The following is a 26,510-nucleotide window of genomic DNA, read 5'->3' as shown; positions in this document are numbered from 1 at the left end:
AACAATGTTCCCTCTGCTGCTTAGCTACAAGGGCTCCAGGCATGTGCCACCATGAGACAGAGTTCCAATGCCAGTCTGACGGTAACTGCGTGCCCGCGGCCTGGGAGTGCGACGGGCACGCCGACTGCGCGGACGGCTCGGACGAGCACCATGCCTGCCCGCCACGCACTTGCCCTTCCTCACACTTACGCTGCGACAACGGCAACTGCGTGTTCCGCGGCTGGGTGTGCGACGGCGACAACGACTGCCGGGACATGAGCGACGAGCGTGACTGCCCCACGCCGCCCTTCAGTTGCCCCAGCTGGCAGTGGCAGTGCCCGGGCCACAGCGTCTGCGTCAACCTGACCCGCGTGTGCGACAACGTGCCCGACTGCCCCAATGGAGCCGACGAGTCTCCTCTCTGCAGTAAGTCGCCTCCGCCCTTGACCTCCGACATACAGCAGATGGCCCTATTACCTGCCATGTCTGCTCACACTGTCTGCTCCTTTTATGACATTGCACTCACACAGACGCTCTCTGTCTCTCTGTCTCTGTCTCTCTCTCTCTTTCTCTCTGTCTCTCTCTCTCTGTCTCTCTCTCTCTCTCACACACACACACACATACACACTAGAGGTGAAACGGTACGTGTATTCATCCTGAACTGCCATGGTATGGATGTCACGGTTCGGTGTGTTCAGTCATATGGAGAATATGCTGTTGCCCATGTGCGAAGATTGATGAACAAGATGTGGCACCAAATGTCAAAAGTGCGAGTTCTACCCGGAAACCTTAAAGGGAAACTTTTTTCAACCTGGGCCCTATTTTTAGATCTTTTTGGGACAATTAACGATCGAAATCGTTCATGGAACAACATGGAAAGGATCTCTACAGATCTCTACAGACTGTTTACCGCAATAACTGTGGAAACTGGAGAAAATGACTGTTTGCACAGTCAGTGTTTTAGCTTTCTCTGCCTCCGGGCTCTGATGTAGCAACCCATTCAGTGTATGTAGTCGATTGGCCTACCGTGTGATGCTGGAGTGGGCACCCCTTAAAAGAAAAGCGCCTCCCTTTGACAATTGCCTACAGGCACTTGTGAGGTACTACATCAGAGACGGTCTGACCATTACAGTAACATTTACGAGCCTGTCAGTGGGGAAAACAAGTGGTTTACGTGGATGTGCTGGCTTGCCTTGCGTTTTTTTGTTGCTTTTTTGCAGTTGTACAGACCTCATACCGAACCGTGATGTCCAAACCGTGGTGTAAACCAATCCGTGACTTTGGAATGTTACACCCCTAGCACACTCTCACACACACACACACAACACTAATACCTTCATTTTTGGTTGAATTACAACATGGACGTACACAATCATTTGGGGATCTCAGAGCTAATTGTTGGTGTTTTCAGGGTTCACTAGCCACTTTTGGACTCTGTTTGTTAACTGTATCCAATGAAACTTCTTTCATCTGTAAATTGTGCTGTTAATTGAAACTTTTGTGTTTGTTTCATCCAATTCTGGTGGTTAGACCAACGATATGATTGCACACCTGTCACCTGTGTTGTTTGTCTTGTTGTTGTGTTGTTTTTGTGTATTTTTGTTTGTGGAGTCAGTTGTGTAAATTGTGGGAAAACCCTTTGCAATCATGCATGTTGTCAATCTGGTGTGGATTAACTTTAAAGTGACCTGTGATTTTCCTTTCATGCCTTCCTCAATGCTTTCAGATGAGCCTCTACCAGGTAGGCAAACCCACAATCATTCACCCAGTCCCTTTGCATGTAGCTCTGATCTATTCCTAAATCAACACCCTGCCACATGCCTACTAACCCCTACAAACAGGTAGAAGTTCCATGCTGCCGTGCCGAAACCTTCCGGACGTCTGTAGTTTAGAGAACTAGCATGAGCAAAGCACCGTATGCTAGTATGTGATTCCAAAAGGAATGTGTGATGTAGGCTGCCGACCAATAACCAATTTGAGCTGATGTTAATAACAAGTATTAACCTGCCCTACCCATCTGCCTCTTTTGTTTTTTTTCGTACGTTCTTTCCAATGGTCTTCATTACTGTAAACATCCAAGTATGAGCTCACTGGGCAATTCATTCAAAGAAATTTGTTATCTAATGCTGTTTACATAGCATTTAGAGTCAGCCCAAATTCCCTGAATGAATTCCTTCGCTGAATGTGTGAGTCTATTGCAGAGTGGAGTGGAGTTGCACTAACTCTTTCCTCACTTCACCTCTCCCCTCAACCTCGTCCCCCTCTAGACCAGGAGAGCTGCACAGACAACAACGCCGGCTGCACCGACGGCTGTATCCAGGGGCCGTTTGGCGCCCAGTGCACGTGCCCCATGGGCTTCCAGCTGACCAACGACTCTAAGACGTGCGAGGACATTGACGAGTGCCAGCCGCCAGGCCTCTGCAGCCAGCACTGCTTCAACGAGAGGGGCTCCTTCAGGTGCCACTGTCAGGAGGGCTACACGCTGGAGGCTGACCAGCACACATGCAAAGTCTCAGGTGTGTGTGTGTGTGTTTGTGTGTGTGTGTGTGTGTGTGTGTGTGTGTGTGTGTGTTTATCTGCAAGGATGTATCTCTATAAGAGTATATACCCAGTCTGTAAAGCACAGTGAATTTGTGAAATCAAGAAGCTATTTGATACTTAGTTAATCATCATAGCTCATTCAAAACCCTCTGAAGAATCTTTCTTTGCATACAAAATGAACAGACAGTCTCATTCGGAGCTGTGCCCATTCATGTCCAGTGAGACGTCCGATATGAATCCGATTGGCTCACTCAGAGCTATGACATGCCCTGTCAGTAGCCGAGAGGGAAAATTCCCCAGGCGGAACCACATTTGGCCCTCCGGAGACAGAGATGGCCCTGGACACGGTTTGTGGCTGTCTCCCTTTCCCCACTGACCGCCAGTTCGGATTACAGCTGATAAGGCAAACATCATGTATGTCAGTCAGACGTCTTCAGATGGGCCTATTAGGACCTAATCAGCAACAAAGGCAGCGCTGTGCTGCCTTAGTTATGAGGCCCTTCCCCTATGAGACATCACCGGTGACACAAGACTGACAGAAAGGCCGCCACTGGAGGGCTGCTTTGAGGAACGTATTTTGTAATACCTTTTATGGGAGGCATTTGGAAGGAAATATTGGAAGTATTTTTTGTGTTATTTCCACAGGGACGAGGGAGGCATTTCTGTTGGTCGCCAGCCGAAATCAGATCATATCTGATGACATCTCGTCCCAGCCCAACGTGGTGCACTCCATAGTGCGCGATGGACGGAACATTGTGGCGGTGGATTTCGACTCGGCCACCGACCGCGTGTACTGGTCAGACACGACACAAGACAGGATATGGAGCGCCCACAAGAATGGCAGCGACAGGACTGTCGTGAGTGCCAGTCTTCCAAACCGCTGCCTATCCATTAAACCCGCATGCACACACACACACACAGCACATCATGTTAACCGTAGGTTATTAATGAAACAACTCCTTTGAACTCAACAGATCTTTGACAGTGGCGTGACAGTCACAGAGAGCCTTGCAGTAGACTGGGTGGGCAGGAACCTCTACTGGACGGACTATGTGCTGGAGACTGTCGAGGTGGCCAGGCTGGACGGGTCACACAGGACAGTGCTTGTCAGCGAGAATGTCACCAACCCCAGGGCCCTAGTGCTGGACCCCAGAAACGGGTAACACTCAGCAGCAACACAACAGCACTAGCATTAGTATAAAAACATCACTAGCATTAGTATAAAAACAACATCACTAACATGAGTATAAAAACAACATCACTAACATGAGTATAAAAACAACATCACTAACATGAGTATAAAAGCATCACTAGCATTAGTATAAAAACATCACTAGCATTAGTATAAAAACATCACTAGCATGAGTATAAAAACATCACTAACATGAGTATAAAAACATCACTATCATGAGTATAAAAACATCACTAACATGAGTATAAAAACATCACTAACATGAGTATAAAAATGAACTGTCTAACACAGGACAGCTCAGGTATGACAGCTGTTGTTTATATTATGTCCCTTATTTGTGACCCAGGTTTCACCTGATGTTCTGGACTGACTGGGGCAGAAACCCGCGCATTGAGAGGGCGAGTATGGATGGGAAAATGAGGACCACAATCATCAGCAACAAACTGTACTGGCCCAATGGTTTGACCATTGACTACCCTAACAACCTCCTCTACTTTGCTGATGCTTACTTGGACTTTATTGACTTCTGTGATTACAATGGGAACAATAGGAAGCAAGTCCTAGCTAGTGACCTGGTAAGGAAAAGATTTTCACTTTGTGTTACTGTTGTCCAAAGTGTGGGAATTAATTCAATCATGTTTGTCAAGAGTGGAAACATAATATTCTATTCCAACGCAAGTCATGGCTTTAACCAGAAAGATAAAAAAGGGGAATATGCTTCCTTATGCATTGTATTTGGTTCCTTGTAATATGGTATTTCCTCGTATTACACTGATATAAAACGTTATGCTACAGACTGAAAAAGTAGACTTAAAGCTAGTACATTTCACTTTTGGCAAGTACATTTGATCTTTTTCACAAGATACATGTATTTATTATTATTATTATTATTATTTTGGCCCACCACCACCCCCCCTCTTCGGAGGACAGCTTTATTTTTATTCAAATGTAGTTACAATCGTGATTGAAGCCACTCCGAACATACCCAACCTAATACAGTGTGAAAACAAAGTAGCATAAAGCAACAAACAGACAAGCAGGCAGACACATAGACAGACCAACAGACAGACAGGTAGACAGACCTGACAGACCTGATAGACAGGCAAGCGGACAGGCCAACAAACAAATACACAAGACATTCTATAGTTGCGGTGGGATTGTTGAAGGTACTACTTTACCAACCCATGGCAATGGGGAAGAAGTTGACAGGGGAACAGAAGGAATTGATGGGGGAAATCTGTGTGAATTAAGGGAGATGAGATGTGCCTGCATTGATGGGGATTGTGTTGAAGACTGCATGTGGGTTTATGTGAGAAAAGGGAGAGTAAAGGTGATGGGGATGTACGTGGTTTATGCTACGGCTGAATTTGCAGAAAGGTTATGAAAGGGTTCCAGATGTCTTTAAAGGCACATATATTGTTCTTTGTCCTAGCGTCAATTTCCTCTGTTAATATGTATTCTGATAATAGATTGGACCAGTGATTGAGACGGCAGGATGTTTTGGATAACCAGTTCTGAAAGACTATTTTCTTAGCAATAGAGAGACGAGTACTGGGATTTTGTGTTTTGACAGGAGGGGTTATTTCTGAAGTGTCTCCTAGGAGGCAAAGTGTCGGAGACATGGCGACTCTGCATTCCAGGATGGTGGATATTGTCTCAATAACAGTGGTCCAAAATGAGTGAATAGGTTGGCAGGCCCAGGTGGCGTGGAGATAGGAGTCCGTGTTCCCTAAAGTGCATTGTGAGCAGGTGTTAAGCAGGGGTCAATAAATCCCATTTTGTACATCCTCCTACGGGTGAAGTGGGTTCTGTGAATGGTCTTATATTGTATGAGTTGTAGGTTGGTGTTAGTTGTCATTGCAAAGATGTTCCTGCAGATTTGTGTCCATAAATTGGGGTCGGGAGATAATGCCAGGTCACTTTCCCATTTTGTTTTGGGTAGTGTTACTGAGTGGTTAGAGGTAGAGATGAGTCTGTAGATATGAGATGTAACTTTTTGGGGATGGTTAGCGATTTTTACGAGTTCAGAGGGCTGCAATGTGTTGTTGGTTATTTTCATTTTGAATTTGACTAAAGATCTCAACTGTTGATACTGGAGAAATTTTGGAGTATTTATAATTTTATAGTATTTTCATAATTGAACTTCTGCTTGGTGAAGATGTGTATTTTATTGTTCTTTTTATTTTATTTAAATTTTTTCCTCTTTTTGCGTCCTGCTTTTTTGCAGCTTCCTCCTGCTGATCTAATCAAACCTATTATTTTATTGTCCCGAAAAAAGTGATACAAATGTCAGGCATAGACGCATTAATGAACAAACCTATTCTTTTAAAGTGAGGCATATCAATGACACATCAATGTGGTCAAGTCGAGGTCTGGTAGTTCTAGTTTCTGAAAACAAAAACAGGTCTAACTATGGCAAGGGAACTGTGTCCTGTACCACTGACTTATTCCTAAGAACAAAGACTAATTTAGTTTGACTCTTATTCCATTTTCTGTTCAGATTCATCAACTATCCAGCATGTTATAGCCCTGTGTTGAGTCTGTCCCTCTCTCTCTCTCTCTCTCTCTCTCTCTCTTTTCTGTCCTGTTCTCAATGAAAAGGTACTGCAACATCCCCACGCAATTACCATTTTTGAGGATTTTGTGTATTGGACCGACAGATTCGTCAACCGTGTGATCCGGGCCCATAAGTGGCATGGGGAGAACCAGACGGTGATGCTCTACAATCTCCCCCAGCCCATGGGTCTGGTGGCAGTGCACCCGGCCAGGCAGCCCGCAGGTAGGCCCCGGCCTGGCACCAGCTCACACAGTATTCTTATGTTGTGTAAGAATATAGAGAATGTTATTCTAATTGTCACTGAGGCAAGATTTATGCTTAGAGAGAACGACGCACAGCCTATTTTGTTTCTTTACTAAATGCATATTAATAACTGTCCTCAAATTCACTTCAGTTGCACTACAGTCAGAAAATCAGTGAAAAATGTTAAGTGTGGATAGCACTAGATGTTTCACACAGAACCCCGCCATGCCCTCCGTCACCCCATTTACTCTGGGTGTTTATGTTGGAGTCTCTCATTAGTCATGTCTAATAGCCTGGCCTTGCACTCTCCCTCTCTCACAGGTGATAACCTGTGCCAGTCGAGTCCCTGCACACACATCTGCCTCCTCTCGGCCCTGGGCCCCAGGTTTTATTCCTGCGCCTGCCCCTCGGGCTGGACACTGGCCGAGGACCAGCTCACCTGTGCCAGAGGTAGGCAGCCCGCCAAACATCCAGCCAATGGCAGACTTATCTCTCCTCTTCTGATTAAGGAAAGGAAATCAGGCTGGACTCTACAGTGCAGCAGTGAATGGAGTTTACTGTATCTATGGGTTCTCCTTTGAAATATAATGACATATTTATAAGGAGCATATCATAATACAGTGAATGAGCAAAGCACAGCTCTCAGGACAGCTGTGCAGTTGTTCTCAGTGGCATCTAGCTGCCAAGGGATGGATGCAGGGAAAAAATGGGCTCTAGCTCAGTTGAAAGAGAGCTTGTCAACAGCACCCCATTATCAATTCTATCCCCAAAGTCTCATTCCAAAAGCAAATATGTTTAATCCCACTGCCGCGCTGCACTGTACCCGAAGGCCTGGTCGAGATGAGATGAGATGAGATGAGACGAAAGAGAAAGCGAGGGAGAAAGCTCCGCAGGTCCTCTTCAGGTCAACAGCTCACCTAGTCTCAGGTTTCAGCTATTTTCTCTCTCTCAGCGATGTCAAATGCATTTTCTGTCGCCGGGTGACTGATTGATTACCCTGGAGGAGAAAATGACTACAGGTCCACCCTGATGCTAATCTCTGATGACAAAGCCAATCACCATCTCCAGCCCTCCGGCCGCACCAGAATCTCGCCCCCCTCCTCCTTTCTCGATGCATAGCTCGCTCTCATCCTATGGACGTGATGCTGGCCCATGTCGAGAGAGTAATAACTGCCATTGTCTTTTTCCTGTCCACAGTGGAAGATCCCTTCCTGGTGGTCGTCCGTGACAGCATAATTTACGGCATCTCCCTCAACCCCGATGACAAGAGTAACGACGCCATGGTGCCAGTGGCCGGCCTCCATAACGGATACGATGTGGACTTTGACGATTCGGAGCAGATGATCTACTGGGTAGAGCATCCGGTGAGTGCCATGACTGTACCCACATGACCACAGGTTCAGTCCTTATACTGATAGAGCTGAATACTGATAGGGCTGAATTGATCACAAAGGCGTAGTCTTAGTTTTGCTGCTCTTTTCAATACAAACATCTAAGCCCACCAGAAGGCATTGACTGTTGAGTATATACACTCTTAAATCCTCTCTACGGTGATAGTGGTTCAGAGGGTAAAGGAGTAATTTAGCAATCGGAAAGTTGCTAGTTCGATCCCGACTCCTCCTCACCAAGTGTCAAAGAGTCCTTGAGCAAGATGCTGAACCCCCAACTGCTCCCGATGTGCAGGTTGGCAACTTAGATAGTAGCCTCTGCCATTGGTGTATGAATGGGTAGATGTTTGACGCATTCATCTGCGAAGCTCTTTGAATGCTCTTTTAGTAAAAAAGCGATAAATAAATGCAGTCTATTTACCATTTATCTGCAAATTCACATGTTGAGGCTTTGCTTTTGGGTAACGTTCCACTGGTTGTTTGCAGGTGCATTGCCTTCAGAGTGTGGTTTGTGGAAATTAATCTGCACACTTGTGCAGACATCCTACTTTTTTCAACCTCAAACTTCCCTCCTGTATTATTTATTGGGTCATGGCGTGTTTCATAATTGAACTTCTGCTTGCTGATAATCCGATTTTATTGTTCAACTCACTTATTTTTTTCCTCTTTTTCGGCCTCTTAATTGATGCATGGCATTTTTCATAATTGAACTTCTGCTTGGTGAAGATGTGTATTTTATTGTTCTTCTTATTTAATTTAATTTTTTTCCTCTTTTTGCGTCCTGCTTTTTTGCAGCTTCCTCCTGCTGATCTAATCAAACCGATTGTTTTATTGTCCCGATAAAAGTGATATAAATGTCAGGCATAGACGCATCTATGAACAAACCTATTCTTTTATTGTCTTCTTTTATAGAAGTGAGGCACATCAATGACACATCAATGTGGTCAAGTCGAGGTCTGGTAGTTCTAGTTTCTGAAAACAAAAACAGGTCTAACTATGGCAAGGGAACTGTGTCCTGTACCACTGACTTATTCCTAAGAACAAAGACTAATTTAGTTTGACTCTTATTCCATTTTCTGTTCAGATTCATCAACTATCCAGCATGTTATAGCCCTGTGTTGAGTCTGTCTCTCTCTCTCTCTCTCTCTCTCTCTCTCTCTCTCTCTGTGTTGTAGGGGGAGATCCATCGGGTGAAGTCAGATGGCACAAACAGGACAGAGTTTGCCCCCGCAGCCATTTTGGGCTCCCCAGTGGGACTGGCTTTGGACTGGATGACCCAGAACCTCTATTACACAAACCCATCCTCCCAGTCCATAGAGGTGCGCAGTGAACAGTGGCACCTCATTTGCCATGGCCATGTGGATTATTCTGAGATACCTGCTACATTATTTCCCCATGGCTCACTGTATTTTATAGAACCATAACATGTACAATATCACCATTGTATTATATTTATAAATGCAGAAAGCATTTCATGTGTTTATTTTTTGTAGGCACTTCTATGATCTCTATCTAACTGCACTATCATTGACCATGTTACTGTATTGTATGATCATCTGCTGCCTCTCTCTGGCAGGTCCTGAGGCTGAGAGGAGAGGTACAGTACAGGAAGACGCTCATCACCAACAACGGCTCCCCTACCGGTGCTGGCACGCCCACTGGCATCGCGGTCGACCCAGCACGCGGGTAAGCCCCGTTTAGCACACGCCTGGCATGGCCACTGATCCTCCTGCTCGTGGAGTTCTGGCAGGTTCTCTGCCATCTGTCCGTCTCAAGGAGTCGACTGAACAAACAAACAAAGGGTTACAGCAGGAGAAACACTAGAGGAAAGGACTGCAAGATCCTCCCGCTGCACCTGTTTAGTCCCAGCACAGGCTCTCTGACTCACACACACACACACACACAGAGGCACAGGGAGGGGAGGGTAGCACACTCTTTGAACCCAGAAATAGAAACCCATATGAGATTTTGCATTGCAGTCAACTTTATTTACTTGCCGAAGAAATCAATAAGTGATGGAATGGGATATATTACATTATGCATTTTAACTCCAGCTTTGCTACCATTTGGCATCCAGTTCATGCAATACCTCTTGAAAACCTGTCTGTAAAATAGTTAGGGCTCCTGAGGTAAACACCAGTACTAGAATGAGAGAATAGAGGTGTGAAGGAAGAGAATGAAAGGCTGAGTGATTAACCTCACAGCTCTGTGTGTGTGGTGCTGCAGGAGGATGTACTGGACTGACCAAGGCACAGAGAGCGGCATCCCAGCTAAGGTGGCAGCAGCTAACATGGATGGCTCTGACCCCATCAACCTCTTCACTGACCGCCTGGACCACGTGGAGTTCATCACCATCGACATCAAAGAAAACAAGCTGTACTGGGCTGTCACGTCAACTGGAGTGGTAAACTGTCATTTGAAAAATCTAGAGCTAAGCAGCAGCCATATTTCGTAGCAGTTTTCACCTACACCTATTTAGCAAGTGAATATGAGGAAACCTTAATGTATCAGGAGAACTTACGCCAAATGCTCCTTTATTTTATGATGTCAGATTGAGAGGGGAGATCCAGATGGGACAAACCGCATCACCATGGTAACAGGCCTGTCGCACCCCTGGGGTGTGGCGGTGCACGAGTCCTTCCTGTACTTCACCGACCGGGACTATGAGGTGATTGAGCGCGTGGACAAGGCCACGGGTGCTAACAGGGTGGTGCTACGGGACAATGTGGCGGGCCTGAGAGTTCTGAAGGTGCACTACAGAGACAGTGAGTACCTGTAGGATTGCTCCAAATGAAACGTGACATTGATTTCATCACTCATTCAGATAGTTTTCTTGATTGATTTTACTGTACACAAATTAAAATAGCCTATATAAAGTATCATAAAAAAGAAATTTAAAGACACAGGAGCTCTTTGGAATATTGAAGCATAGAGATCTATTCTAGTAGACCCCAAAAATAAAATGATAAAGATTGAAAATGAGGCAGGCATAATTTAGGCATATCCAACCAGCGACTAACACTACTAATCTTATTCTTCAGTTCGTTCACCTTGCAATGAATTGTGGTATAGTGGAGAAATTGTAGTGTACACCGTTAGTACACTAAGGTTTGTGCCACGCGTGGGACTTTTATAGTGAATACAATTTCATGAGTGGATGTTCCGAACATAACTACTGTTAAACAGTTGCTCCCTAGTACATAGTTTTGTTTTCTATGCCTGTTATGTAGTCAGTATAACACAGCACTCAGTACAGTGCTACACTATATCTAGTGAATATATGTGTGAATGAGGATGACCGCTTGTGGTGGAGACAAAGCAGAACCAGTGGCTGTATCTTTGGCTTGTAACCACTCTATTGGTTGAATGGGGGCCTTTTTCCCTCTCTGATTGAGAGATTAAGATAATGGCCGCCTCGTGGCGCTCCTTTTTTTTGGGAGGCCTTGTCAGCTGGATGCCGCCAGGATGATTACCTGGGGGAGATGTCTCCGAGCGCTGGATCAGCTTACCAATTAGTTCCTCTTGCCATCAAAAGAACACTGGCTGTTGTGTGAGGGGGAAGGAGCCAGTGTTTCTTTGCGCAGAAGAGCAGAGATAAGTTCTCTCGCTTGCAGGACAAGAGAACGACTCTCATTGTGAATCCCCCAGATTGGATCAGCCTGAATCAGGCTGTCATTAGGAGCAACAGAGCCTCTAGTAATAACTCTGTAGTCCTCCTGGCCCCCTCGCTGCTGCTTGTCATCTGAGGTATGAGCCAGATTCTTAGGCCATAGCCCCTCAAAGCTGAGGCAAAATCTCCTCTTCATTGAGCGTATAATAAAGCATTCCATTTCTAGCTGAGTAGTTAAGCATAGCTGGGAGGTCACTGGTTGTAATTGACCTCTGAGAGAATGTGGATCTCCATCTTGGCTGTGACATCCCGGTTTATTACCCCGCTACAAACTGACCACTGCTCTTGTGTAGGTACCTAGTGTTAGATTAGCTGGAACTCAGCCTGAACCTCTCTGTCATTTAGTCATCTATAGGATATATATTTTTTTTTAAACTGAGACTGAATTTGTAGCATACATAACTGTCTAAGGGTGAACCTGCTGTACGTGTTTAATGGTAGACAAGATATGTCCATGTATAACTTGCTGGATCTGGATGTAGCACTTGCTGGAACTGAGACCAAACTCTTCTGTCCTGTCTCCACAGACTCTGCAGGCACCTCTAATGGCTGCAGTAACAACCAGGCGATGTGTGAGCAGCTGTGCCTGCCGCTGCCCGGCGGCCTCTTCAGCTGCTCCTGTGCTACGGGTTTCCAGCTCAACGCCGACAACCGCACCTGCGCGCCCTACCAGTCCTACCTGGTCATCTCCATGCTCACCGCCATAAAGGGCTTCAGTCTGGAGGGCTCCGACCACTCGGAGGCCATGGTGCCTGTGGCAGGCAGAGGTATGGAAGTTAAAATGCTCAGGAAACTTTAGTCCTCTGAGTGGTCCGGTGTGTGCAGTGAGTGCATCTGTCCACTGATTGGTCCGGTGCGCTTGCCTATTTATAACTATGAATAGAAAGAACTGCAGCATTTAGTAAGAAAAATGGCACATCTCATTGAAACGGTATATCTCATATTGAATGTGAATTGATCTATTATTCTAGAACATTCAAAATATTATTCTAGAAGAACATTCGCTCTAGTATTGTTGTCACCTGTTGTCCCCTCGTTCACACTCTTTCTGCCTCCTCAGGCCGCAATGCTCTGCATGTGGACGTGCACATGCCCTCTGGCTTCCTGTACTGGTGTGACTTCAGCAGCACGGTGGCGTCTCAGAACGCCATACGACGCATCAAACCAGATGGCTCAGCCTTCCGTAGCATCGTCACCTCCGGCATCGGCCGCAACGGAATCCGAGGCATCGCTGTGGACTGGGCTGCAGGTACAGAGGACTTTGGGTCTTTTTAATGTTTGAGGAACCCTCTGGTTGGGGCTTTACTTTGGGGAAGGGGTAGTAATCGAATTGAATAATCTGTGAAAAGTTGTTAGGGTATATACAACAGTCTACAAAGGTCAAAGTGGCACATTAATAGGCACATTAAGTGGCTTTGATACCAAGAGCGCCTCCAGATACAGGATTGGTAATGAGACAGGTGCCAGGAAAAGAGATTGGACTCAATGACAGGGAAAGGGCAGGAGAGAGTGAGGAACTGGGAGAGTACGAACGGATAAATATTTGGATTAAGGAGATTTCATTTAACTTAATTTAACAGCTGATTGATCTGCACAGTGTTGTTGCAGGAAACAGGTTCATGTCCTTGAGGAAGAGCTTAATTAAGTCATTTCAGTTTCATGAGCCTTAATGTTGCCTTCCTTGCCTGTATAGGAAACCTGTACTTTACCAATGCCTTCTTGACTGAGACGTACATCGAGGTGGTCCGTCTGAACACCACTTTCCGCCGTGTGCTCCTGAAGACCCAAGTGGACATGCCTCGCCACATCGTCGTGGACCCCAAAAACCGTTACCTCTTCTGGGCTGACTACGGCCAGAACCCCAAGATCGAGCGGGCCCTGCTGGACGGCACCAACCGCACCGTGCTGGTCTCCTCCGGCATCATCACGCCCCGCGGCCTTGCCTTGGACAGGCAGACCGGCTACGTCTATTGGGTGGACGACTCGCTGGACATGATCGCACGAGTGCGGCCCGATGGTGGCGAGACGGAGATCGTCCGCTACGGCAGCCGCTACCCCACCCCGTACGGCATAACCGTCTTCCAGGACAGCATCATCTGGGTGGACCGCAACCTGAAGAAGGTCCTACGAGCCAGCAAGCAGCCCGGGTTCACCGAGCAACCGGAGGCCATCAGAGACAACCTGGGCATGCTGAGGGATGTGACGGTGTTCGACCCACACACGCAGCCCAGCTCGCCCCAGGAGCTCAACCACAACCCCTGCCTGGAGGCCAACGGCGGCTGCGCCCATTTCTGCTTCGCCATTCCCAGGTCAACGGATAAGCAGTGCGGCTGCGCCTTCGGGAGCTTGGCAGCAGACGGCAGCACGTGCGCGGTGTCGCGGGAGGACTACCTCATCTACACCACCGAGAGCACGGTGCGGAGCCTGCGACTGGACCCCGAGGACCACGCCATGCCCTTCCCTGTGGTTAACGTGCCCCGCACCTCCGTGGCCCTAGATTATGACCGTGCCGACGGCAGGATTTATTTCACGCAGAGCTCCGGCGTGGGACACAGCAAGATCAGCTACCTCAGCCTGTCCTCCCCCACCTCGCCAGCCATTGTGGTAGCCTCAGGTAAAGGAACGGGCACAAGGGTGTCATTTTCTTAGATAAGTTGTTAACAATAAACAAAATGCAGTTTTAAATGCATTTAGCACACACTGTTTGCGTTGTTTAATTGATTTTGGTTATTGACACTACCGTTAACATTATGCCCGTCATGCCAGGGCATGCAGATCTCATCTAACTAATCTCCTCTATATTTGCATAGATCTGGGAGCCCCTGATGGTGTTGCTTATGATTGGATCAATAAGAGGATCTACTACAGTGACTACATCAACCAGACCATCAACTCCATGGCTGTCGACGGCTCTAAGAGGACCACCATCGCACGCGTGCCGCGGCCCAGGGCCATCATGGTGGATCCCTGTAGAGGGTGAGTCTCACTGAAAGAGGCTTGAGTCAGTGACTCGTTTGTTTTTAAAGGGAAACTTTTTTGTTAAGAGGGTTAATTCTAAATTTGTCACTACTCTACAGGAATGTGAGAAGGGTACTGTCCAGTCTTTATGAACTGTTCATGAATCCACTTTGTTCTGTGCTTGAAACAGGTACATGTACTGGACAGACTGGGGGACCAATGCCAAGATTGAGCGGGCTACTTTGGGTGGAAACTTCCGGACAGAACTAGTAAACTCCAGCCTGGTGTGGCCTAATGGACTAACACTGGACTATGATGAGCAGAGACTTTACTGGGCTGACGCCAGCCTGTAAGATTCCACATTCAGTTAACATACAACTGGAGAATAATGGTGGTTGGATTTGAGCAACTAATCCGTTTCACTAACTCTATTTTGTGGGCGCGTGTGTGTGTTTGCTTTCATGTGTTTGTTTCTCAGACAGAAGATCGAGCGCTGCTCCCTCACCGGGGCCAATCGAGAGGTGATCGTGAGCACAGCCATCTACCCGTTCGCCATGACCCTCTACGATCAGCACATCTTCTGGACCGACTGGAACACGCGCAGCATCTACCGCGCCAACAAGCACGACGGCTCGGACCAGCGAGTCATGATCCAGAACCTGCCGTCGCGGCCCATGGACCTCCACGTGCTGTCCAACAGCAGGCAGCAGCAGTGCAGCAGCCCCTGCCAGCAGTTCAACGGAGGCTGCAGCCACATTTGCACCCCAGGTACTGTGCTTGCTTTCGTCTCCCAGAGTTACAGGAAGTGGCTCTTTCTTAATCATTTTTAACTTTGGAAAAAGGTGGTCGCTACATGAAGGCTACATGACAGATAGAGTGTTTTGTTGGCTATGAGCTTGGATCCTGTCACATATGTATGATGTCTGTTTGGAAAGCTGGCAATTACAAATCCTTCCAAGATGTCAGTCTTCATCTCTACCCTGCCAAGTTGGCAACACGTTTTTCAGTTGAGGGTGCACCGTCCTGGCGCTTTTCTCTGACCTTTCTCTGCCTTTTTATGTTTCCAGGGCCACAGGGGGCGGAGTGTCAGTGCCCGTCGGAGGGACGTTGGTATCTGTCCGACAACAAACATTGTATCCCAGACAACGGCACCCGCTGCCAGCCAGGGCAGTTTACTTGCATGAATGGACGCTGCATCAATGCCCAGTGGAAGTGTGACAATGACAACGACTGTGGGGACGGCAGCGATGAGCTGGAGAGAGTCTGTGGTATGAAACCCCCCCTGGCACAGCTTATGCTCTAGGTGCCACCCACTGTCTGGTAGCCAGGTTGGATCTAGCTTTTAGCGTAGCCCTGTACAACGCATCTGGAGCTTTTGTACCTCACTATAGAATATCTTGGCAGTTGGTCGATGCTGTTACTTAAGACCCCAGCCATTCCTTTCATCCTTTTCTAATTAGACAGCTTTTAGTCACGTTTTGAAACTTTGAAACTTAACATACTGGCTGGCAATACTATTGTCTGTGTTGTGTGTCTGTGTCTGTGTTGTGTTGTTTCTGTGTACTCTTCATGTTGTGCTGTGTTTTGTCTATACTGTTGCGTTGCTGTGTTGTCTGTGTTTTGTCTATACTGTTGCGTTGCCTTTTGTCTGTGTAGCGTTCCTGTTTGGGTTTTGGTGGTGGTGCTTCTGTGTAGCTTTTTATATGCTGGCTTTCAGTTTGTGTTCTATCTTACGCTGCCACTGTTAACACTTGGTGATCAGTCTGGGCCTTTTTCTTGCATCGTGCTCCACTCTAAATCTTTGCATGCTGCTGTTTTGTGTTCTTCATTCTCTGCCTTCTCACAACAACCGAATCTCCTCTTTTCAGGATCCAAGACAGATTTTGCTGCTTTTGGTGTGTATGCTTGCATTCTCTAACACACTATACTTAACTTCCTAGGACTGCTAGCCTTTCACGCTTTAGCGGTATTTAACAACTAACCACTTGCTTATTGCCCCTTGTCTCTTGCATGCAGTCCCACAAGTGGTATCGTTCATTGCTCTGTCAGGTAACTCTGTCATGTCCAGCCATCTCTCTCAATGCTCTCCCTCACTGTGGCCAATGGCTGTAAAAGTAATGTGTTGTTTTTTTTTCTGTGACTGGCAGCCTTCCACACCTGTGATCCCACGGTGTTCACCTGTGGGAATGGCCGCTGTGTGCCATACCACTACCGCTGTGACCACTACAATGACTGCGGGGACAACAGCGACGAGGACGGCTGCCTTTTCCGGCCCTGTGATGCCAACACAGAGTTCGCCTGCAACAATGGCCGCTGCATCGCTAAGGAGTATGTCTGCAATGGTATCAACAACTGCTTCGATAACGGCACCTCAGATGAGAAGAGTTGTCGTAAGTTTGCTGGATTCCACTTTTGTCAGATTTCTCTGGTGTTGATGTTATATCAAGGAGAAGGTAGCTGTCTCCAGATCAGTTGAGGATGTTTGTTATTCATTTATGTTAATACAGACACTGTTCAAAGGAAAATGAACGAGCTTTGGTGTTGCATTACAATAACAATTACTAACAATACATTTTGGATCACCCTCCTGCATCTGTGTGCTTGCTGTAGCTGAGCGCACCTGCCAGCCTGAACAGACCAAGTGCCAGAGCACCAACATCTGCATCCCTCGCTCGTACCTCTGCGATGGAGACAACGACTGCGGGGACATGAGTGACGAGAGTCCCACACACTGTGGTGAGTCAGAGGCTTTGGTTTAATTGGTGGATATTACTGAACCAAAAATGTCATGTTTTAGTCCTTATTCTCATTGTCTGCATGCTTTAGATAATGACAGAGATAAAGGCACCCATTGTCTGCATGCTTTTTAGACAGAGATAAAGACACCCATTGTCTGCATGCTGTAGATCATGACAAAGATAAAAGCAGCGCTTAAAGCTAATGTGACAACAGGAGAGGTACTAGATCAAATTATTATTGACAAATTAGTTCATCATCCTTTTCTTTCTGTGTTCATTGTGGTTTTTGTCTTTTGTCTTGTAATAATAATATTAAATAAATAAAAGATCACAATTCACACAACCATAATTTAGCCATGGCCTATCAATGTGCTCGGGGCACACTCCCTCACACCATGGTTAGCTTAGTGTTACCTGAGATTTCTGCTGTTTTCACCCACAGCTGAACAATGCCAAGAAACATCCGGCTCAGCCAGAGCTGAATGGGCCAAAATGTTTTCAGTTGTGTCCTTTGTTGGTCAATGGGGATAGGGTGTCCATTCACCGATGTCCGTTTCCTTGCTCCCCCTCTTTTAAGCGAGTGGCTTTGGGTCGCCCCCTTTGTCCTCAGCCTGACCTCTGCCCTTTGTTTCCCCTCAGCCACATCCACCTGTGGGCAGAATGAGTTCCGCTGCTCCAGCGGCCGCTGCATCCCGGCGCACTGGTACTGCGACGGAGGCACAGACTGCACCGACGGCTCAGATGAGCCCTCCTCCTGCGGTGAGTGCACAGATACAGACAGACACAACACTGCCAGGACCACACGTTTCACAATCACCTCACTAGTTGAGCTGAAGTTCTCCACAGTGTTATCTTGTCTTGTCTTGGTTTTTAACGGGTTCAAAACATCATATCACTGTGTTGTTGATTTGTTGTAAGCTGAGCACTTATTTAGATATCGAATTAACTTCAACCCTGTCCCTGCCTCAGAGATGGAGGCCGTTAGGTTATCTTGATAGTGTATCAGTCTCTAGTCCGCCGATGAGCTGGTACTGCATTCTTCTGTGTGTAGTTAAGGGCTTAGTAGGTGAATGTCACCACTCAGGAGATGGATGGGCTGAAATGCGCTCCGTGCTTAGTGGGTGTTAGGTGCTGCAGCTGATGCTGTGTTGGGGAGCTGCTTTATCAGAGCTCAGTGCCTGTCTGTGATCGGGTTGCCATCGCCTGCCACATTCCTGCCTGCTGACTCCCAGCACCCTCCCCCGTGCTCCTGCCCCTTCCCCTCCACACCACTCACACCGAACAGTACGGCTTTCCACGGGGAATCTGCACAAATTCCAGCACATCCATGCCCAGTTGTTTATCAATCTGCTGCCAAACATGACAATCTCCATTTTCTATCTATTTGCTGAGCTTTGTAGAGTGCGTTTTAGGATACCAGGATGCCATTTGTCGATCAGGGTTGTTGAGATGAGCAGCGTCTCTGGAACTCTGTACGGGAAAAAGTTGGAAGTGGAAGTCCCACATATGTGTTCTTAGAGTTGGGTTTAACGGTTTGATCTCTTGTTCATAACCCCACAGCAACTATATTGAGGACCTGCAGCCCAGAGCAGTTCCGCTGTGATGATGGCCGCTGCATCGCTTCCTCTTGGATCTGTGACGGAGACAATGACTGCGGGGACATGAGTGACGAGGACCAGAGGCACAACTGCGGTGAGGACTCGTCTCCGCTTGTTCTCTCTCTCTCATTCCCTCCGCTTGTTTTTATCTCTCCTCTCCCTCTGCTCCGATCATCTCTCTCTCTCTCTCTCTCTCTCTCTCTCTCTTCCCTTCCTTCACTTATCTTATCTCCTCTATCCTTCCACTCCCTTCTCCTCTTACCTCCTCTCTGTGTCTGTCTCTTAATCTCTCCATCCCTCTCTCCTCTCTCCCTCCTTCGTGTCGTTATTGTGATGGATGAGACAGTCCATGTAGCAGGGCTGACTGGTGGATCTCCTGTCTGGCTGTCTGCTGCTGCTGCTGCTGCTGCTGCTGCTGCTGCTGCTGCTGCTGCTGATGGCAGCGGTGGTGGTGGGCTGCAGCCTTTAATAGGCCGCATTCCTGATTTGGGCCGCCTCACTCGCCGCTTTGTGGGGGTCTCAGCCGGCCGGCTCATGCGGGATCAGGGCTCTCACGTCGCACCCTGGGCAGTGGGCCGCCCAACAATAAGGAGCCGGCAGCACGCGGCCGACCCCGTGGGAGCCTCGGCGCACACAAAGGAGGCTCCCGTCCCGGCGCATTGACATGCACCCGGAGGAATGCCCATTGTTAAGATGAGCTCAAGGCTCTCAGTGGAGAATGGATCTGCTAGCTGATTGGCTGGGTGATTGTCAGGGTGGCCATTAGAAGAGATGTGACTGAGGAGTGTGAGGAGTGAGCTGGTAGATGAGTGTTTTAGTTTTTTTGTTGTCATCCTCTCACTTCAGCCAATCGCACGTGTTCGGCCTTGGAGTTCGTCTGTGCCAACAACCAACCCCCGCAGAGGAAGTGCATCCCGCGTGACTGGGTGTGCGATGGGGACGCGGACTGTACCGACGCCTTGGACGAGCACCAGAACTGCACCCGCAGGTCCTGCGGCGTCAACGAGTTCTCCTGCAGCAACGGCCTCTGCGTGCGCAGCTCCTACAGGTACAAGTGTCCAACCGACATCCCTAAAACAACGATCATCTCAGGGACCAGATTCCCCCGTTAACCTGTCGCTCACACCGACTGCTCTTGTCCATAGACTCATGATCTCTGCTACGATGCAGTAGTTCTGTGTTAAGACAGCATTAAGTGTATACACCATGGAAATTATGATTGCCACTCACACAGTGACTAATAAATGGTCTCATAAGCAGGAAAAAAAGTTAGAAGTTTGAAACATACAGGTAGAGGCTTTATGAGCAGCACTGGATGGTCACTGGACAAATCCTTCATGCGATGGTCAGATCTTTGAGTGTCTTGGTTGCTGTGTGTTCAGATGTGACAGGCGGAATGACTGTGGGGACGGCAGTGACGAGCAGGACTGCACCTACCCAGCCTGCCAGCAACACCAGTTCACCTGCGAGAACGGACGCTGCGTGTCAAAGGACTTCGTCTGCGATGGCGACAACGACTGCGGGGATGAGTCGGACGAGGTGGATCACCTGTGCAGGACCCCTGCCCCCACCTGCCCGCCAGGACAGTTCAGGTGCGAGAACGGCCACTGTATCGCTATGGTGAAAGTGTGCGACCGCACGGACGACTGCTCAGACAACAGTGACGAGAAGGGCTGTGGTGAGTGTGTGACTACAGCCACATGGTGTGGTTATCGTGATTATTTCAACCTATTTCAAGCCTAATTTGTTTGTGTGCCCAGACCTTCAGATTGGTTGTATTCCTTCATTCATGTAGTGAGGTCTGAGAATGCAATCTGATTGAAAAACTTCCCATCTGACGTAAAATTGTATTTCCTTGAGTAGAAGTGACTCTACATTTGATATTGATTGCTGAAAACCCTGTGCTTGGACGGCTGCCTTTTCCCACATGATGATTGTAACATTAGTGATGCATGTTTGTGTGTGTGTGTGTGTGTTTGTGTTTTTGTGTGTTTGTTTACCTGTCTCCCCTTCAACAGGCATCAACGAGTGTACTGACACCAGCATCCACGGCTGCGACCAAAACTGCACCGACACGCCCACGGGGTTCCTGTGCACTTGCCGGACGGGCTACCGCCTCATGTCGGACGGGCGTACGTGCGACGACGTAGACGAGTGCGTGGAGACGCCGGGCGTGTGCAGCCAGATGTGCGAGAACACGGTGGGCTCGTACATCTGCAAGTGCGCGCCGGGCTTCCTGCGTGAGCCCGACGGCCGCAGCTGCCGACAGAACAGCGGCATCGCGCCCTACCTGCTCTTCAGCAACCGCTACTACCTGCGCAACCTCTCCACCGACGGCGAGTCCTACTCGCTGGTGCTGCAGGGCCTGACCAGCGCCGTGGCCCTGGACTTCGACCGCGTGGAGAGCCGCATCTACTGGGTGTGTAGAGGAAAGACTTAGAGAAAGTAGTAGAGAGCAGAGAAAAAATAAACAAACAAATAAGTCCAGGGGGAAATATAAATCACAGTTTGTGTTCTCTCGGAAAGACGTCCCATAGCCGTACCTTGCACAGATGACCTTTAAAACTCTTAAGTGCATTTTTTCAGTGGCATCAAAACATCAGAAGAGATGACGAAATGCCTCAACACCCTTATATTACATGAATGACTTTTTAAAACCCCAACTCTCTTGCAGGTGGATGTGAGCAGGCGCGTGGTGGAGCGCATATTCTATAACGGCACGGGCAGGGCGACGGTGCTCAACGGGCTGCCCCACGCCGAGGGGCTGGCTGTGGACTGGGTGGGGAGGAAGCTCTACTGGGTGGACAGCTTCCTGGACTGCATGAAGGTGTCGGAGCTGGACGGCCGCTACATGAGGAAGCTGGCTGAGCACTGCGTGGACTCAAACAACACCTACTGTTTCGACAACCCACGCGCCATCGTGGTGCATCCCAAATACGGGTACAAGACAAGTCGATTTTACCCTAGGGTTGGCAGAGTGGGTCAGCTGACGCCATTCAAAACAAAAGTTGATGTTGATGCCTAATATCTTGCTATAGTGACAAAGACTTTTGATTGAATTCCCTCTGATTGCCTGTTAACTCCAAGTTGAAATAGTCTGTACACACACATACTCATGTGTGGGCTTTTATTTGGCAGGTATGTGTACTGGACAGACTGGGGGGAAAAAGCGTTCATCGGTCGAGTGGGAATGGACGGCAACAACAAGTCTGCCATCATCACCACTAAGCTGGAGTGGCCCAACGGAATCACCATTGACTACACCAATGACCATCTGTACTGGTCCGACGCTCACCTCAACTACATCGAGTGAGAACCCCTTTCCTCCCCTTTCATCCGTCTTTTGAAAAGATTATACAGGATAATAAACATGTGCCATCTGTACACAGTGTTACACATCACACAGCAATACTGTCAGTTGTTTTCATGTCATAAACCCCCTTATGTTCAGTGTATCACACATGTCAACATGTTGCCACGGTTCTTGCATCTCATCATGTAATTATGCTCATAATCTCTTTATGTGGGTTGCTATGTGCCGACCATATTTTCTTGTGAACACTTTACACAAGTATGGTTCGGTTGATTTTATTTATTTTTTTAAAGCTAAGTAAAAAGTATCAATATAATACCTATATATAACCAACTTTAGTTTCTTCTTCACTCAGAGAAGGGCTGTTTAAGGCCTGAATGTGCCCTGATTAATTAAAAATATTTTAAGCCAAACTACTGTCACACACCTCGTCATGACTGACATCGTCTGCCCTCTGCAGGTACTCGGACCTAGACGGCCACCATCGCCACACAGTGTACGACGGCATCCTGGCCCACCCGTTTGCCATAACCGTGTTCGAGGACAGCGTGTACTGGACTGACTGGAACACGCGCACCGTGGAGAAGGGCAACAAGTACGACGGCAGCGACCGGCTCATGCTGGTCAACACCACGCACCGGCCCTTCGACATTCACGTCTGCCACCCATACAGGCAGCCAATTGGTGAGCAATGATCCGTAACACGAGCCCTTAACAACCTCCAACCACCGCCAGCTCTTTACACCCTACTCAGCCAGCTCTCTTACCACATCTCACAAGGCACCGGTAACAGACAGCATCCTCCCCAAGATCCCTATCTTCCTAATGTCTTCCTCCTCTTTTGCACTCTAGCTCTGTTTGGACACTCGAGACACACAGTCCACTGTTTGTGAGAGTGTGTTTGTACAGGATGTCTGTTTGGAGATAGGAGGATTAAGGAGGTGTATTGTCTTCTTCCCCCGTGCGGTTCTACTGCGGTTTCTTGGCCATGTGTACCCAGTGCTCTCTCAGCAGTGATTAGTCATCAGAGAAGATGCTCTTTCTTCCCCTCTCTGTTTTGTTGTTACCTAACCTCTGTGTAATTTCTCCGACTATCCTTTGCCAGTACAAATGCGTAAACAATCTCTTGGCTGCCCTGCTGAGTTACCCATTTTGTGTGACTCTATATTTGTTCCCCACACAAACTAGATGTGTAACACTGTTTGTCTTCCCCTGCTGCAGTGACTAACCCGTGTGCGGTGAACAACGGCGGCTGCTCCCACCTGTGCCTGCTGCACGCCGGGGACCACGGCCACACCTGCGAGTGCCCCGACCACTTCCTGACCCTGCAGCTGGGCGGCGTGTCCCGCTGCCTGCCCATGTGTAGCAGCACGCAGTACCGCTGCGCCGACAACGAGCGGTGAGCCCCCCCCCCCCACTCCTCAGTCACATCAACCTGTTGTGTTTTCAGGGGCGCACAGTCCACATTGGACCCCCGTATACACAGTTTATTCCAGCCTCAGGCATAGCAAGCAGGCATGCTAGCAGGTAGGCTTGAACTGGTGGAGGCTACAGTCTGGCGAGTGAAGTTTGTGCTCTGCGAAACTCTATTCTGTGACTTCCAGCACACAAGTGTGTCATGAAAGAAGTTCTTCTGGACATGACTTATCTATCACCTTTATAATTGAAGAATGTGTAATTGAAGTGTCCCTGCTTGTTGCTTCCAGCTGCATCCCCATCTGGTGGAAGTGTGACGGTCAGGCCGACTGCAGGGATGGATCTGATGAGCCCGCCACTTGCCCCATGCGACACTGCCGCCTTGGCCAGTTCCAGTGCACCGACGGCAACTGCACCAGCCCTCACTTCCTCTGCAACGCCAACCAGGACTGTCACGACGGCTCGGATGAAGACCCTGTGCTGTGTGGTAAGTCACGTGCCATCTCATTCAAAGTTCTCATGACACATCTGTATAAAGTTAATATCTCTGACATCATTTAGAAGTAGTCACCCCATGACTAAATCATTTGAATTAGGCCTCAGGCTCACCAGAAACCAAGTCATATCAAGGTGTATCAACCCAACACACTCAAGGTCATAATAAGATAGACTTGTACATATTCCTTCGGTATTTGTTGTCTCTTCGTCTTGACAAGCTACAGTTGACAAGATTGAGAGATTGATGCTGATTGTTACAGCATATCTATATCTGCAATACAGGTAAAAGAACAATAACTAGGCAGGGACCAGATCTTCATTGGTGACCCCTCTCTCTCTCTCTCTCTCCCCCTCTCTCTCTCTCTCTCTCTATCCCCCTCTCCCTCTCTCTCTCCAGCTACACATGAGTGTGAGGCGCACCAGTGGCAGTGTACCAACAAACGCTGCATCCCCGAGGCCTGGCAGTGTGACGGTGAGAACGACTGCGGCGACGAGTCGGACGAGGCCCCCTCCCACTGCTCCAGCCGCACCTGCCGGCCCGGCCAGTTCAAGTGCCGCAACGGCCGCTGCATCCCCCAGACCTGGAAGTGCGACGTGGACAACGACTGCGGGGACAACTCGGATGAGCCGCTGGAGGAGTGCAGTGAGTCACGCAGAACACCTTCACTGAGAACTGGACTGGGCAGAAAAAAGATCTGCAGTCTGCATAGCCTATATGTCAGTGATTGTAGTTATAAATTGAACTGAGTGGGTTGGACACTTCTAAGTTCCGTGCTCCTCAGATGAGCCAAGGCCAGGGATGTTCTCTTTTAAGCCCTATTCGATGCAGTGCTGTTTTGTTTCATCTGCTACAAGTCTAGCATCAGTCATTTCAGTTGATTGTGTGTGATATGTCTGCAGTGGGGCCCGCCTATCGCTGTGACAACCACACTGAGTTCAGCTGCAGGACCAACTACCGCTGCGTGCCACTCTGGGCCATGTGCAACGGACACGACGACTGCAGGGACAACAGCGACGAACAGAACTGCGGTGAGCCAATGGAGCCTGTGATACGCTCATTTGTAGGACTAGCAGGAGAAGATCAGAAATACTACTGTGATCAGGACCCTTCATAGATACTGTACATACTGTATATAAAAAAACACATATACAGCAATTGGAGAGAGAGATAGAAAGAGAGAGAAAGATGTAGAGAGAGAGAGGGAATGGGGGTGCACAAAAGAAAGAGAGAGGACACCGAAAGACAGTGACCCACAGACAGAAGGAGAACGAGAGTGAAAGACAGACAGAAGTGTGTGTGTGTGTGTGTGTGTGTAGAGAGAGACTGTTAAAAGTGTGTGTGTGTGTGTGTGTGAGAGAGAGAGAGGCTGTAATCCTCTCCCATTCCAGCAGTGGAGCATCAGTATGAGCTGAGAAGGGGAGGCACTGATAGACGGGCTTTAGCTGACCCTCTCGGCCCCTGCCCTTGGCCCGGCATGGGAGTTGGATTTATGAGCTGTGTGTGTGTGTGTGTGTGTGTGTGTGTGTGTCCAGAGAATGTGCTTGTCTTTGAGAGTGTCTATGCTTCAGTTCATGAGAGTGTGTTTGTTTGTTTGTTTGTTTGTTTGTTTGTTTGTGTTTAGTATATGTCGTTTCATAATGCTCTATGTGGGCATATTGGTGTAGCTGGGAGTGCTCATGCAGTTGCAGTTACTGCAGAGTTCAAGTGATTGATTGAGTGTGTGTGTGTATGGTTGTGTGTGCATTGAAGTGTGTGTGTGTGTGTGTGTGTGTGTGTAGGGGGGTCTGTGTGCAAGGCAGTGCTCTTATCAGTGGCTTCAGCTCCATTAGTGCCATCTCCAGTACTAAGGGGGGATCCCCACTAATCTGGGCGCAAGAATGCAGCGGCCGCACCAGGTGGAGCATGGCTACCACTATCTCCCTCTCTCCTAGCGTGTGTGTGTGTGTGTGTGTGTGTGTGTGTGTGTGTGTCTCCGTGCCTGTCTGTCTTGTTTGTGTGTGGTATAATGTGATGTGATGGATGTGTACACCACAGGCTGCAGGTTGTCTTCTCTCTCCTCCTCCTCTCCTCCCCTCGTCTACTCTACACATCTCCTCTCTGCTTCTTTCCTTTCCTCTCGTCTATAATTCTCTCACTTGCTCCCTGCTTCTTCTCCTTCTCTCTCCTGCCCATCTCTCCTCCCCTCTCTCTCTCTCTCTCTCTCTCTTTCTCTCTCTCTCTGTTCTTTTGGCTCAGGGCTCACCTGCCGTGGGGCTCCCTCCACTCCCCTCAGCTGCAGCCTCTCAGCTATAATTAAAAAGCCTCTCTGCACACACTTCAAAGAAACGCTCTTACAGTTAACACCACCACCCCACCGTTCTCCATCCAGACTGGTATTAAAGAATCCAGAAGGTGTCAAAACAGTGTATCATTGGTCAG

The 26,510-nt window shown here is 48.2% G+C and overlaps 1 protein-coding gene across 4 annotated transcripts in view; it reads left to right on the top strand.

The window, feature by feature from the left end:
- Positions 1-26,510, top strand: part of lrp2a (low density lipoprotein receptor-related protein 2a) — a 63,496-nt gene that overhangs the window by 22,762 nt on the left and 14,224 nt on the right. Inside the window, exons 25-60 of one of the 4 annotated variants that reach the window (XM_031558593.2) lie at positions 25-405; positions 1,706-1,720; positions 2,247-2,495; positions 3,166-3,377; positions 3,495-3,679; positions 4,059-4,287; positions 6,314-6,491; positions 6,834-6,962; positions 7,710-7,876; positions 9,076-9,219; positions 9,477-9,586; positions 10,127-10,304; positions 10,452-10,665; positions 12,098-12,337; positions 12,631-12,819; positions 13,264-14,184; positions 14,381-14,546; positions 14,719-14,877; positions 15,007-15,296; positions 15,596-15,796; positions 16,397-16,423; positions 16,545-16,577; positions 16,676-16,918; positions 17,139-17,264; positions 17,906-18,025; positions 18,827-18,958; positions 19,711-19,912; positions 20,247-20,542; positions 20,883-21,283; positions 21,539-21,804; positions 22,003-22,173; positions 22,638-22,861; positions 23,399-23,576; positions 23,884-24,080; positions 24,489-24,734; positions 24,992-25,120. In XM_031558593.2, coding sequence (XP_031414453.1) covers positions 25-405; positions 1,706-1,720; positions 2,247-2,495; positions 3,166-3,377; positions 3,495-3,679; positions 4,059-4,287; positions 6,314-6,491; positions 6,834-6,962; positions 7,710-7,876; positions 9,076-9,219; positions 9,477-9,586; positions 10,127-10,304; positions 10,452-10,665; positions 12,098-12,337; positions 12,631-12,819; positions 13,264-14,184; positions 14,381-14,546; positions 14,719-14,877; positions 15,007-15,296; positions 15,596-15,796; positions 16,397-16,423; positions 16,545-16,577; positions 16,676-16,918; positions 17,139-17,264; positions 17,906-18,025; positions 18,827-18,958; positions 19,711-19,912; positions 20,247-20,542; positions 20,883-21,283; positions 21,539-21,804; positions 22,003-22,173; positions 22,638-22,861; positions 23,399-23,576; positions 23,884-24,080; positions 24,489-24,734; positions 24,992-25,120 — 7,548 coding nt within the window. The remainder of the gene's footprint in view (positions 1-24; positions 406-1,705; positions 1,721-2,246; positions 2,496-3,165; positions 3,378-3,494; positions 3,680-4,058; positions 4,288-6,313; positions 6,492-6,833; positions 6,963-7,709; positions 7,877-9,075; positions 9,220-9,476; positions 9,587-10,126; positions 10,305-10,451; positions 10,666-12,097; positions 12,338-12,630; positions 12,820-13,263; positions 14,185-14,380; positions 14,547-14,718; positions 14,878-15,006; positions 15,297-15,595; positions 15,797-16,396; positions 16,424-16,544; positions 16,578-16,675; positions 16,919-17,138; positions 17,265-17,905; positions 18,026-18,826; positions 18,959-19,710; positions 19,913-20,246; positions 20,543-20,882; positions 21,284-21,538; positions 21,805-22,002; positions 22,174-22,637; positions 22,862-23,398; positions 23,577-23,883; positions 24,081-24,488; positions 24,735-24,991; positions 25,121-26,510) is intronic. The other 3 variants (XM_031558600.2, XM_031558606.2, XM_031558611.2) reach the window with 3 other exon arrangements.

This window comes from Clupea harengus, chromosome 2 (genome assembly GCF_900700415.2).
Source record: "Clupea harengus chromosome 2, Ch_v2.0.2, whole genome shotgun sequence".
Classification (NCBI taxonomy): Eukaryota; Metazoa; Chordata; class Actinopteri; order Clupeiformes; family Clupeidae; genus Clupea; species Clupea harengus.
This window is presented reverse-complemented; position numbering and strand designations above follow the sequence as displayed.